The sequence below is a fragment of the Acinonyx jubatus genome, chromosome D4, assembly GCF_027475565.1.
Source record: "Acinonyx jubatus isolate Ajub_Pintada_27869175 chromosome D4, VMU_Ajub_asm_v1.0, whole genome shotgun sequence".
Taxonomy (NCBI): Eukaryota; Metazoa; Chordata; class Mammalia; order Carnivora; family Felidae; genus Acinonyx; species Acinonyx jubatus.
The window spans coordinates 24,175,921-24,188,898 of NC_069391.1; the positions used below are offsets into that span (position 1 = coordinate 24,175,921).

General features: G+C 47.2%; 1 protein-coding gene across 14 annotated transcripts in view; it reads left to right on the forward strand.

Moving 5' to 3' along the window:
* EPB41L4B (erythrocyte membrane protein band 4.1 like 4B) overlaps positions 1 to 10,769 on the forward strand; it is a 127,898-nt gene extending 117,129 nt beyond the window's left edge. For 11 of the 14 annotated variants that reach the window (XM_027034788.2, XM_053204827.1, XM_053204826.1 and 8 more), the window contains exons 23-26: positions 4,380 to 4,496; positions 7,121 to 7,189; positions 9,479 to 9,624; positions 10,564 to 10,769. In XM_027034788.2, the coding sequence (XP_026890589.1) occupies positions 4,380 to 4,496; positions 7,121 to 7,189; positions 9,479 to 9,624; positions 10,564 to 10,633 (402 nt within the window). In that variant the 3' untranslated portion in view covers positions 10,634 to 10,769. The other 3 variants (XM_053204834.1, XM_053204835.1, XM_053204833.1) reach the window with 2 other exon arrangements.
* The last annotated feature ends 2,209 nt before the right edge of the window (positions 10,770 to 12,978 follow it).

Below are 12,978 nucleotides of genomic sequence, written 5' to 3' on the forward strand. Positions count from 1 at the left end.
AACCCTGTCTGGGGCCACTGAGAAAAAGAAGGCTTCATAGTGCTAGGGTTTTGAAGTATGAGTAGGAGTTTGCCAGATGGAAGTAATGGAGCAAAACAATCTATGCGGAGGGTACAGCATAAGCAAATACTGAGTATTTATTAAACATTCTGGCATATCTAAGAAGTTGAGGTATGTTACAAAAAAACATATTGTGGCTCGGACAGGAGTGATGAGATTCCCTTAAAAACCACTCTGTTGCAGATCCAGCTGGTAGATCTGCTTGCCTCATCTGTATCCTTTCTTTGACCATAATGGTCTGAGATTAGAAAAGAAGCAGCATCTGCCAGGGACCCAGAGTTCCTCTGATCTGAGGCGCTAATGCCTACCAAGTGAGTGTCCAACCTCTGCTTGTACCCTTCTGGCAAAAGGGAGCTCAGTCCTTCTCTGAGCACACCTTGCTTCCATCTCTGGGCTGCTCTGAGCTCCGAAACAGAGTGTGGGGTGCTGCACTGCCCTGGCACGGGGCAGCTGACGTCCTTTCGCTGCACTGAGACACGGCTGCCCGCGTCACAGCTAAAGTTTGCAGTGGATATGCGTTCCCAGGATGAAGTGTCCTTTGTGTTGCTTGTGTGGACTTGAGGTGTGCGTGCATGTCCACAGGGCACATTCCCACAGAAGGGGTGCGGAGGGCTGGTATTTTGATGTCAAGAGCCTGCTTCATTTGGGGCTTTCCTTGGCACTACTGGCTTTGATTTTACTTCACTTCAGAGTCTCCACCAGTGCCGAAGCGTCCTAGAGAGGAAGGGGGACTCTGACAGCCTGCTCCTCCTGTGTGGACCTTTCCCCTCCACCTCCTCCCTCTGCTCCTCCCAGGATCATAGAAATAGAAGCAGTAGTCCCTTCTGTCCTTGTGGAGGTGTATCTGCCCCAGAGGATAGTGGAGGAGAGCCTGGATTTAGGGTCTGGGGCCAGATGAGACTCCTAAAGTTACATTACTACCCTGGTTCCGTGGGCCGGAGCTAGAAGAACAAGAGAGAGAGAGAGCTGGGACCAGAGTCTCTTGCCTTCATCCAGCGTGGTCCCACCTAGACGTTATCAGCGCTAGTTTAACCCTTATGGCTCCAACCCTGATGATCCAGTCTCTGTGTGGCGTGATTTCCAAAGAAGCATAGTCCAAACAGCTGAGAATAATAACAAGTTTCAGTCTTTAACTGGCATCTCTCAAGATCCAAGATTAAATTATCACCTCCCTGGTAACACTTCTCGAATCACAACTTGCTTCCTTCTTAATTCTCTTGCACCCTGTGCGACTCCAAGGATTTTCATCCCCATACTCTCCAAAAAAAAAAAAAAAAAACCACATTCTTTCCAGCATCACTCCTGCAACACTCTTTTCCCATATCTTTTCTGCTCCAGTGCCCACTCTTTTATTATGTAGTTCAGTTTAGCAACATCAGCCCTACAACCTGTGCAGCTGTTGCCTGCCCATTGCCGGAATCTGCATCCCAGATCTGGCAGTCAGGTTGGGGTTTCTGCCTGGGACAGAAGAGGTGGGTGGGGCAAGAGGGGTGGGGGAGGGACGAAGGCAAGCGAGTGAAGGCAACACCCCTGTCCATTTGGTACCCTCCTTTGGGAGGTGAGTGTGGGCACATCCACAGGGTACAGGTGTTAGCAGAGTGGAAGGACGGGGCATTTACATATCAATCGTGTCCCCCACCCCAGGTCTAGCATGCTGGCTTCTTTCCTCTGGTGACACACACCATGAGCATCTATGCCTTCTGTGTTCCCAATGCTTTCTCTTTGGGGCTTGTCCCTCCCCGATCCCTGTACTTCATGAACCACTCACCCAGCTGCAAAGCAGCGACAGTCACAACCCAGGTCTGTTCTGGGCCAGAGAATATTAGTCAAGAGTTCATGTGCCAGGCAGGAGACTGGCCTGGTCAAAGGAACGTTCTGTAGGACCAAAAAAAAAAAAAAAAAAAGGCCTGTGTTGGGTGTCAGAAGAACTAACTTTCCATCAGTCTGAACAGCCTCATTTGTATTTTGAACCTCGTTCTATCAGGAGGGCTGAAGCTTGATCTGAAGTCAAATCAGGGTGCCTGTTCCATGTTCCTGGGGATTCATCTGTCTTCTCCAGGGCACAGGGAGACGGAGGGAAGTCTATTTAGGTTGTGATGTCATCTGTTTGCTGATACATCTGGGGCACTCCCTGCTTCCCTCATGCCCCTTTTGGTGGGTGGGAGTCGTGGTCCTGCTGGCATGAGAATCTCTACCTGTTGGACATACCACACAGCCATTCTGCCCCAGCTCTACCTGGGCAGAGGAACACTTGTCCCCCTCTGCTCTTTAATCCCTGTTCCCTGGCCTCCACCTGTGGAGCTCAGGCCTCTCTGGTCAGACTTCCTAATGTCTACCGCTCGTCACTTTGCCTCTGACTTTTCTCTCCAGTCCTCAAACTGGCAACCTCTTTTCTTATCTGGATGATGAAGAAGCCTTCCACATTTTCATCTTCATTTGTCTATGCCAAAAATCTTTCTGTTCCCCAAAGAGTCAGATTTTAAGACTCAAAAGCCAAGTAGCTTAGAAGAACCTAGCTGCTTGAATGTGGAAGAAACCCAAGGAGGAGAGGAAATGCTGGGAGGAAAAAAAAAATAAAATGTTATTTCAAAATAGTATCCTATTACACATGTTCTCTTATTTCCTGCTCATTTACTAACAGATGCTTACGTAGAAAGGTCAGAAATGTTTGTGGGATGGCTCAACATTCCTTTACTATAAAAGTCCAATGTCAGGCAAAGCCTTGTCATTCATCACCACCTTCAGCTGAGACACTAGTGGCTGGTACACATTTTGGCATTTGGCAACATATCCATGTTTGTTGATCATTTATGCCAGCTTTTATTTTCTTCAAAAAGCACACCTGAGTGCCTGCTTATCTGCAGAGGCAAAAGCCCTGTGGCCTGGGGTCCCTGGAAGTTGGTTCTGCTTGGGACAGTGTTGAGTACTGAGGCTGGGGGATGGGCTGGAGCCCACCCCACTCAAGTCTCAAATGCCATCTTGTGGAGGGGAGGGTTCATGCTGAGGACAGGAGAGAGCAGTGGAGGGATTCTCAGCAGGCTGCTGAAACTTGACTGTAAATGGCTACTATGGACTCACTTGTTTCTGAAGAATGGATACGGAAACAATCAACAAGAGGGTCTAGAAGCATGGCTTCAGACTTTGCAGGTGCAATTTTTCTGCATCTCCAAATTTGAATAGTAAACAAGGCTGTTGCGAGGTAATGGTTGTAAAGGCCCCTTTGGAAATTGCCCAGGACCGGGCAAATGTAAAGAGGTCGGAATCAGATCGATTTGGAGACAGAAAAAGGTGCCTGCAATTTTCTTGACCGTGTTTCAGTGAAACTTATCAGAGACTGTACTTCGTTGGTTATGGCAGGATTTACAACTATTTAAGGAAGCTCTCTTGAACTAAAAGGCGTGTGTATTTATGCTCTGGATTAAATGGTCCCTCCCTGCAACACACACTAACCCGGTCAGCGGCCCCCTCTCCTAGCATCAGAACATCGTCTCTTCACCGTCCTCATCCTCACCGGTACAAGCTGTTGGACCTCTGCTGGTGCATGGCACTACTTAGGGCTGGGGTGGGGAACCCAGTACCCCAAGCGATGTGGCATTTTCTCACGATGCTTGGTATCTTGGCTACAGCGACAAGGTGCCTCGGTGGTGATACAAGGTGTCATGGCCTGGGCCATGGGTGTGGGAGTGGGGGTGGCCAGGGCCATTATGTTTTCTGAACATAGATAACAAAAAGCCATGACAGAGTAAATCCCAAAGTCCATGTTCCTCCTTGCTGATGTATGTCTTTCCCAGAAACACTCTGTTGGACACCTGCTAATCACACCATAAGGTGGGCCCTTACTTAGCAGGGTGCAGGAGGCCACCAGGCATGGAAGGCCAGCACGCTCAAGTGTGTGGCCATTCCTCATACTGCTTGCACGGCCAGCATCACAAATTCATCGCGGCTCTCTTTCTGGCTTGGCCTGGCCAGTGCTGCAGGGAGCCACTGCCAGACCCGCGCAGTTGGCACAGGAGATGGCCCCTGCCTGCCAACCCCGGGAATGGGGTTTTGATGGGTTGTTCTGCTTGGATAGTGGAGAAAACAGATGAGAGCCAGGGAGGAGGAGAGAAGGTGGGGAGACGAGGGAGGAGGGGGGCCTAAAAGCCAGCTGGCCAGGGGCTAGAAGCAGGCTCGGGCGAGGCTGGCTCCAGAGCAGTCTGGAGTTGACAGATCCTTCTTGCACTGTGCTGTCTTTCTCTCCTTCCCCTCCCTTATCTTCTCTGCCTCCTCCCCTTCTCTCACCACCTCCTCCTCCCCTTCTTTCCCCTCCTCGCGAGCAGGCAGAGCCCGCCAGCGCCCCCCACTGTGCCCACTCTCGCTGTTCTCCTCCACTCTCTCCCCCCATGAAGGAAGAGACCACTGGAGTTTGCATGCACCCTCCAATCAAAACGAGGCTGGTAGGTACCCTGCCAGGGAGAGGGGCCTGGCCAGGAGAGGTGAGGCGGGCAGGAGCCACCAGGCGGCCACCCCACGGGACTGCATGAGCACTAGACCTTCCGGAAGGGCCCAGCTGACAGGTGCTCTGACTCCAGGATGGATACATAGTTTGACCAAATTAGGACACGTGGCTGCTGGCCTGCCCTGTGTCTCTAGGTCTCAAGAACCAGGAAGAGTTCATTTTCATAAAGCTTTGATCAGCCTAGATGAGAAAAACCTTAGTTGCATTTCTATTGAAAATAAAAACTTTTTTTTAAACTTGTCTTTTCCTGCTATTTTTCAAGATAACAGGATGTCACATACCAACCTGAAAGGAAACACCCATATCCCCAACCTAGCACATTTTTTTTCATTCTTACATGTGTCCTTCTAGTATTTATTCATGTCCATCCACAATTTTAGAATGTTAAGTCATAGTATCCATATCATCTCCTGTTTTTCCCTTTTCTATTAATGTTGGATTGTTTCTCCTTGTTCTTGTTGCCACATTGTATATGACTGTGTATATTCCATCCAGGGACTGGCCTACCATTCACCTAATACATTCTTACTGCAGGACTGTGCTTTGTTTCCAGTTTGTTGCTGTTCGAGGGAACGCAAAAAGCTGTTGCATCAGGCTGGACCCTGCTGGGTTCAATACTGTGACCTTGGCTTTGCTCCCTTTCTAAAGTGATTCTACCAAGAGACAGCACCACCAGAAGAGGGAATATACTTTGCCACAGCTGAGCAACACAGAGTGTAACTGTTGGGATAGATTTTTTTTTTCTTAGAGAAGATGTAAGATAATTCTCTAAAGCTGCCAATGTTCACGTTTCTTTAATAGCAGTAATATGCCTCTTCTCCGTTTTACTTCATGATGGTCTGAGAGTCTTATCTGTATGCAGCTTTTCACTTTGCTAGTGGTCTCAGAACACATGCTGCACCATTAGGCCTGGGAGGAGAATGCACCATGGGGCTTCCCCTGGATCCTCTCGCCATGCTGCTGGCAGCCGCTACTGACAATTTGAATCGACACCTAAGTCTTTTCTTTTCTTTTTTTTTTTTTTTAATGTTTATGTATTTATTCTTGAGAGAGAACACGAGCAGGGGAGGGGCAGAGAGAGAGGGAGAGAGAGAGAATCCCAAGCAGGCTCCGTGCTGTCAGCGCAGAACCCAATGTGGGGGCTCGAACTCACAAACCGCGAGATCATGACCTGAGCTGAAGTCCAGTCAGACGCTTAACCAACTGAGCCGCTCAGGCTCTCTGACTCCTGATTAACCAACTGAGCCGCTCAGACTCTCTGACTCCTGAGTCTTAAGGCAGCTTGGGACCCATCCTGGGAATTTTGAGATGTTTAAAGAGGCCAGAGAGAGTTTAGGGAAGGGGAGCCGGCGTGGACTGGACATCTCCGTGCACACAGCAGAGACATGGTCATTCGCAGATTGGTTGAGAAGTACTCCACTCATTCAGAACCCCTCCACAGATCTGAGCGTGTTCTGATGTGCTCTTGCTCAGCCCTACTTTAACCCCCGTCAGAGTGACTCAAGGCCATCAGGTAGCTACGCCAGGGTCCACGGACCAGCTCCTGGGAGAGACGTAAAAGCACCTGCCCAGGGGTAGTGGTGGCCTCGGTGTCCTGACTGCAGCTCTCTGGTGGCAGGTGGCACAGTGAGCATTCACCAGCAGGGAGGCAGGCAGTTTCTGTGCCCTGGGGGCTGCAGGCAGAGCCAATACCAGAGTCGTCAGGCCCCTGGGCCTGCTGGCAGTCCTCTAGGCCAGTAGAAAGAAATAAGCACACTCCACATCCCCCAGGGCCCCCAGGAGGTCAAAGACAAAATGACCAAAGGGGAAGGAATGGGAGCAAAGGCTCTTTTTGGCCACGCACTGCCGCCTGTTCAGGCTGGTGCCTCCACTCTGTCTCAGACCAGCTCTGTGCTGCAGCCTTCCCCCCGCACTGGGCACTTCTGAGCACAGTGCCTTTTAATCCCCAAAGGCCACGGTGGCAGGATTCGCACATTCTTCCAGGGGTTTCTCCACAGTTTTCCTCTGTGGCCAAAACTTATAGGGAGTCCAACAACTACAGGGAATACCTTCTGGCCTAATTAGTGCGAGCCTCCTGGTACCCTGTCTGCTCTCATAGACTGTGTCCCAGGATGTGGCCTGTAGCAGCTCCTAGTCCATGGCCCACAGCTGGGGGGCGGCGGGGGGGGACAATCAGCAACCAGGCAGCTCTGCCTGCCTCATTATAGACCCTGGTCATGGCCTTTTATGGATCAGGCCATACATAGGGCTCAGCATGCCTGGGAGGCCCACACAGCCTCCAGGGAAAGGAGTTCCAGGGCAAGGTAAGCGTGGGGAGTCCTACAAACATGAGAGGGCATCCCTGCTGGGTCCCGGCCCCAACAGTGCAATGGCCCAGTACAGATACAACCACTGGCCAAAAGGCCTCCGGGACCTCCTGTGTGTTTCCTTAGACAAGCCGTGCGGGCTCTGCGTATGTTCCCCCTGAATCCTTCAGTTTGGTGTTAAAAGTGCACCCCCAAAGATTTCAGAACTCTCTTTGCTAATCGGTAAGTAACCCTCTTGTCTTTCTCTTTTTTGAAGATAAAAACGTTCCCGGCTGATCCAGTGACCCCGTTTCCTGATGCTTTCATTACAGGGCCACAGTTCGCCGTAAGTAGATTCAGAAAACAGGTGTGTGTTTTAAAATGTTTTCCCGCGTGGCATGCTTTTCTGTGGAATGCCAGACAATGATGTCGACAGCTTCATCTAATCCTATGAACTCTGTCAGGTTGGGAAGGAGTGGGATTTGGGGTCTACATCTTTTCATTGTCTTAAGTTATTCGATGCTTGCTTATGAGCATCACATAAGTAAAACTGACCATTCCAAAGTGACATGTAGTACATCGAGTACATTTAGGGTCACGCAACTACGACTTCTAGTTCCAAAACATTTTTATCACCCCCGGAGGAAACCTCATTCCCGTGACACGATCACTCCCGTTTCCCCCCACCCCCCACAGCCCCTGGCCATCACCAATCTGCCTTCTGTCTCTATGCATTTCCCTAGGGTGGATATTTCACATAAATGGAATCATGTAATATGTGGCCTTTTGTGCTTCTTTCACTGAGCATCGTGTTTTTGAGGCTCATGCACATTGTAGGGTGTATCAGCACTTCATTTCTTTTTATGGCAGAGTAATGTTCCATTCTGTGTATATACCCCAGTGTGTTGCTTCCTTCATTCACTGATGGGTGTGTGGCTGTTGTGAACAGTGCCGCTGTGAACATGTGTGTACATGGATTTGTTTGAGTTCCTGTTTCCCATTCTTCCGGGTTGGATCTACATCTTGATAATGGTGTGATCTTAGGTAAGTCACTTCGCCACTCTCAGCACCAATCTCCTCTTATTCTGAGCAGAAATAGTAATACGAACATCCTCCTTGTGTCTGCTTCAGGAAGGATCAAAAGCGATCAAGAACCTGGCAGAACGTTCCCAGCCACAGAATGTCCCACAGGTTGTTTCCCAAGGGTGGAGAGGCAGGGGTATCGTTAATGAGAGCAGGTCATCCTTGACAACTGGCTTCAGGCCCCCCACTGCCCTTTGCATCATCAGCTTCTTTAAGCTCTGAAAGTTGTCGAAATACTCTGAAGCATTTAAGCGTTGTAGTTTCCTCACTGGCGAAGTGAATGAGTTTGATGAGTTTCAGGGTTCTTTTCAGCTGCAAGTCTTTTCTTTAAATGAAAGCTTCTGCAGAACTCACTCTGTAACAAGTGGCTGCATGGAGCAGAAGTGGGGAGTCTAAGATCACCTCCTGTTTCCCCTCACCGTCTCCTCCTTCCAGGGATCAGCGTTTGTAATTCCTAGAACTGAGTGATCCCTAAGGCTCCTTCCAGAGGCTTTCTGGCCAGCCCGGAGGATCTGTGGGGTGGCCTAGGGGTAGCCAAAAGTGCAGTCTCGTGAGCTAGGTGATGGTCACAACCAGAGGTGGCTTTAGCCACATGGAGAGGGAGGAAGTGGCTGGTGTAGCTTTCAGAAGTTGAACAGAGGTAAGAAGGCGTCCAGCAGTCCAGGCAGAGGCAAAAACAGGTTCCTAGAATAATGCATTTCTAAAATCATGAACAGCTTCCAGCACCTGCCTTGTAAGAACCAGAGGGCCTGAGACACGGGCTGGGCCAGGCTGTTAAATGCTACTACCCCTACGTTCATCCGGCCCCTGCAGTTTCACTGGGCACCGCTCCCCAGCCGGAAGCTCCGCCTCCACTCCCCTCAGCTGGCCCCGTGCGGGGCCCTCTGGCCTCCTGCCCAGCCTTGGCAGTGCTGTGAGACACCCAGGGAAGCCCTTCCTGAAAAGCCAGGGGCCAAGATGCAGCAGGAAGCCAATGCCAGAAATCACACCGGGACTTTTAAGAGTGGCTCGAGGACAGCAATTTTACCAAGTTTCAAGATAATACTGGTGCGGCTAGTCTGGGGAACCATACTTTGGGAAGCACTGCTATAGTGGTGAAAAACACCAATTATGCAGCCAGCTAATCCTGGTTCTTAACGCTTACTGTGTGACCTTGGGAAAATCTCTGAGACTTACTTTTCTTGTCCATAAAATCAGTTTTAAGGTATGCGTTTTTTCACCTTTTAAATCTCTGAAGTCAGAAAATTCATTACATTAGTGGGCGTGGTAAGTTTGGCCATATTTTTCGTCCTCTGTGGCACGTGCAAAAATGGGAGTTCTTACAATTGATGGAGTCTAATGTGATGAAATTGACCTCTGCTTTAAGAGTTGCCAAGAGGTCATATATGTAAAATGACTGGCCCAAAATAAAATCATTAAATAAGTGGTAATTGATTTTAGCTATTATTAAAAAATATATCAGCAACTGTGTGGTAAGACTTAGGGAGTAGCTGACAGTATAAAAATGGAACCCAAGTTGAGATTGATTTCCTCTTTTCTGTTTCCTTAACAGGCAGACTTTAGAGACAGTAAGTTACAGTGCTGTCCTGGCCAGTCTTCCCCACTGATTCCATCAGTGACCCTGAGGCCTTTGACAGAGACCGTCTCCACCGTGCAGACCATCTATACCACGCGGAAGCCTGTTTCTCTGGCAGCCAGGTGAGTCACCGGCAAGTAACCGGCAAGTCCCTGGTGACAGGGAGAGCAGGCACAGGCTCCAGTTTCATTGTGTTTTTGACATCAACAAGCCTCTTATTTATTCTTTCATTCATTTATTCTGTGAGTATTTATTGAACCGTCTACAAAGGCTAGATAGTATTCTAGACCCTAGGGATGTATAGTGAGCAAAACAGATAAAAGTCCCACCTTTATGGAGTTCAAAAATTAGTGTTGGGGGAGGTGAGACAGAGGTTAAATAAATGTGTGTGTGTGTGTGTGTGTGTGTGTGCATGCGCTCATGTGAGAAAGAGAGAGAGAGAGAGAGAGAGAGAGAGAGAGAGAGAGAGACAACAAGCTAGGGAGGAAAATGAAACCAACAAGGGCAATGGGGCATTCTGGGATGGCCTCATTGAGGTGGTTTTTAAGCAGAGACCTGAAGGTGGGAAGGGAGCAGTCTTCAGATATTTGGGGAAAGAGTAATAGTCATCACAGAGAACAGCCAATGCTAAGGCTTCTAAAATGGAATATGCCCAGAACGGTTAAGGAAGAGTGAGGGGGTAGTGCAGCCAGAGAAGAATGAATGACAGGACCCTGGACATCTTCCCATTCATTCAGAAGACCTTTCCTGAGAGACTGCTATGTACGAAGTCCTCGAGCTGGGCTTTGGGGCTAGGCTCTGGGGATTCAGAGATAAATGACATGTATGGTCAGTCTGCTGGTGAGCAGTGTCCTGAAGAACTCTCAGTCTGGTGGGGGAAACCAGGAGGCAGCCAGACAATTTCAGGTCATTGTAACCCTAGCAGCTGTCAGGGGTCCTTAAGGGGCCTGAGAGTCGAGAACCAAGGTCAGGAAAGAAGATGGGGGAGATGCATTTCAGCTGAACCCGTTTTTGTCATTTTTTAGCGTAATCTCATGATTTTGTCACCTGCTCTTCTTCAGTGCAGAGACGCTCCGGCAGGAACTGGAAAGAGAGAAAATGATGAAAAGACTATTGATGACCGAACTGTGAAATTCTCCCCTTGTTGCCTGGAGGATGGCATGGTGCCTTCTGTCCGTTTTCTTTCTTCGGGCTTTGTGTGCTCACTCCAGCACAACACACAGATGTGTGCTCTGTTCACCAGGTCTCCATGGCTGGTTGAAGCCAACTTCCGGCTTGACTTTATTGGAGAAGTTATTTTCTGTCTTCTGAGTATTAGAGTTTTTCTGCTACTCAGTATAGTTGGGACGGGATTTGGTAAGCCTAGGAGAAGAAAGATGGGGAAAATGGGATTCCTTTTTAGTACTACCTGTGTGTATATATTGATAACCACAGGGGGTTAATATGGCATGGAATCCTTTGCTATCAGTCCCAACCATGATTTTGTATGATTGAAACTTGGACCAAGCTTTGACTGTTTGTTAAAGAGTCATTTTTAATGAGAGAATAATTCTTTACTGCTGGTTTTTCATTTACACTGGTAATTATACAGATACTATGAAGTCCTTAACACTCATTTTTATTCAGACATGAATCGATGAACTAAAAAAAAAAAAAAAAAGTTGTGACCACCAGGACTGAAGCACTGTCAGCGAAATCTGAAATATAATTTAAATTGTGGGTTTGTTGGATACGATATTATTTGGGATAAACAGAACTTTTCACTAAGCCCAAAGTAGGAAATTATAGCTTAAATTGTCTAAAAATCCTTTACAAAGATAAGGTGATTCAATACCAAGATCCATTTGGGTGTTCCATAAAGGAAAATTATTTCTAAAGTTGATCAACTCTTGTCCTGTTGATAGAACCTTGACCAGATGACACTTTGCTGTCTTTTTATATAGTTTCAAGAAATGTGTTTTTAAATTTTTATTATGCACTTGAACAACTTTGCAGGAATAAAGGCACCCCCTAACCACAAACTAGCCCTCTAAATTGTTGCCCAAGCTCCCAATGAATATGCACACGTTTTTTCATCGTTGTGATCAGTGTGTATATACTCTTTGGTTGTATTTCCCCACCTAACACATATCTTCCCTTTTTAACACAGATCCTGCTCTCACCAATTTAAATGTCTCTATATCCACATAACATGGTTAACCTCACTTATCCCCATTATCAGATATTTGAGTTCTATCCAATTTTTCACTCTTATAAATACTGCTGCTATGAATGCCTTTGTAAAAGATGCTCCTTACTTTGGATTCTTCCCTTGGGAATATCTCCAAAGAGGGCTTACAAGGTCAAAGAGCATGAAATACTTTATAGCTCTTGTTTCATATTGCCAGATTGCTTTCTAGAAAGATCCAATCTCTGGGTTGGAAGGACCTTAAAGGTCATTAGTTCAACTCCCCTATTCCCTCTGAATGCTTGAATCCGTCTACGATTTATAATGCCACCAGCAATGTATAAGCATTTCTACTTACCAGTAGTTCTGCCAGTATTGGGTTTTGCCATTTTAATTTATTTTTGCTTGTTTAATAGATGTGTATAGTTGTTCTTGAAAGGTTGTTTTATTTCATTAATTGCTAGCAAGGCTGAGCACTTTTCCACGTGATGATTTACTAGCTGTATTTCCTTGTGTGTAGAATGTCCATCCATTTCTTATGACCACTTGTTAAGTGGAGTTGATCTCATATATTTGTATCAGAACTGTATTTTTATGTTGTATAGTTTGCTCTCCTGTCCCTATCCTTAAAACTGGTGCCAATAATTTGATACTAATGATTATAAAAAAAAAGTAATGCCTCATTTACTAGCATTGTTGTAAAATGAGGTATGTAAGCAAATATTCAGATAACAGAGGATTAACCCTTTAAGTGCTGAACCTTAAAATTTTAATATTTTTTTTTTTGAGGGAAATCTTTCTAAAATGCATTACGTACTTCCCTGCCTTAGTAAACAGAGTATACTGGAGAGTATTTAACCTTTTCTTGATGAGTCATGGTCATCGTTGTAAAAATCAGCCCCTTTTGTACCTTGGTGTGGTGCAGTGATGTCATCAGGAGCTATCAAAATACATAGGGCTTGGCTTTGCCTTTCACGGATTATTGTGCTGTTTTCACTGATGAATTTTACTGCTTTCTGCTCTATTGGTGAAGCCATCTGGGGCATTTGTGGTGTTTGGGACTTTTTACTCCCATACTGCATGACCCCTGGCTATACTTTGAAACAGCTTTACCTGTTCTTTATCTTGTGCACATGATACAAATGTGTTCCTGTACAAGACTGGGAAGCTATCTGTTTCTAGGGTTATAACCTCTTGCCAATCCAGCACCCTCCTCCTCTTCTAACCTGCTTTCTGAGTCTTCTGCTCTTCACTTCCTGCTCTCTGATGGAAACCTCCAGGGCAGAATGGAAGTGTTCTTGGGGAAGCC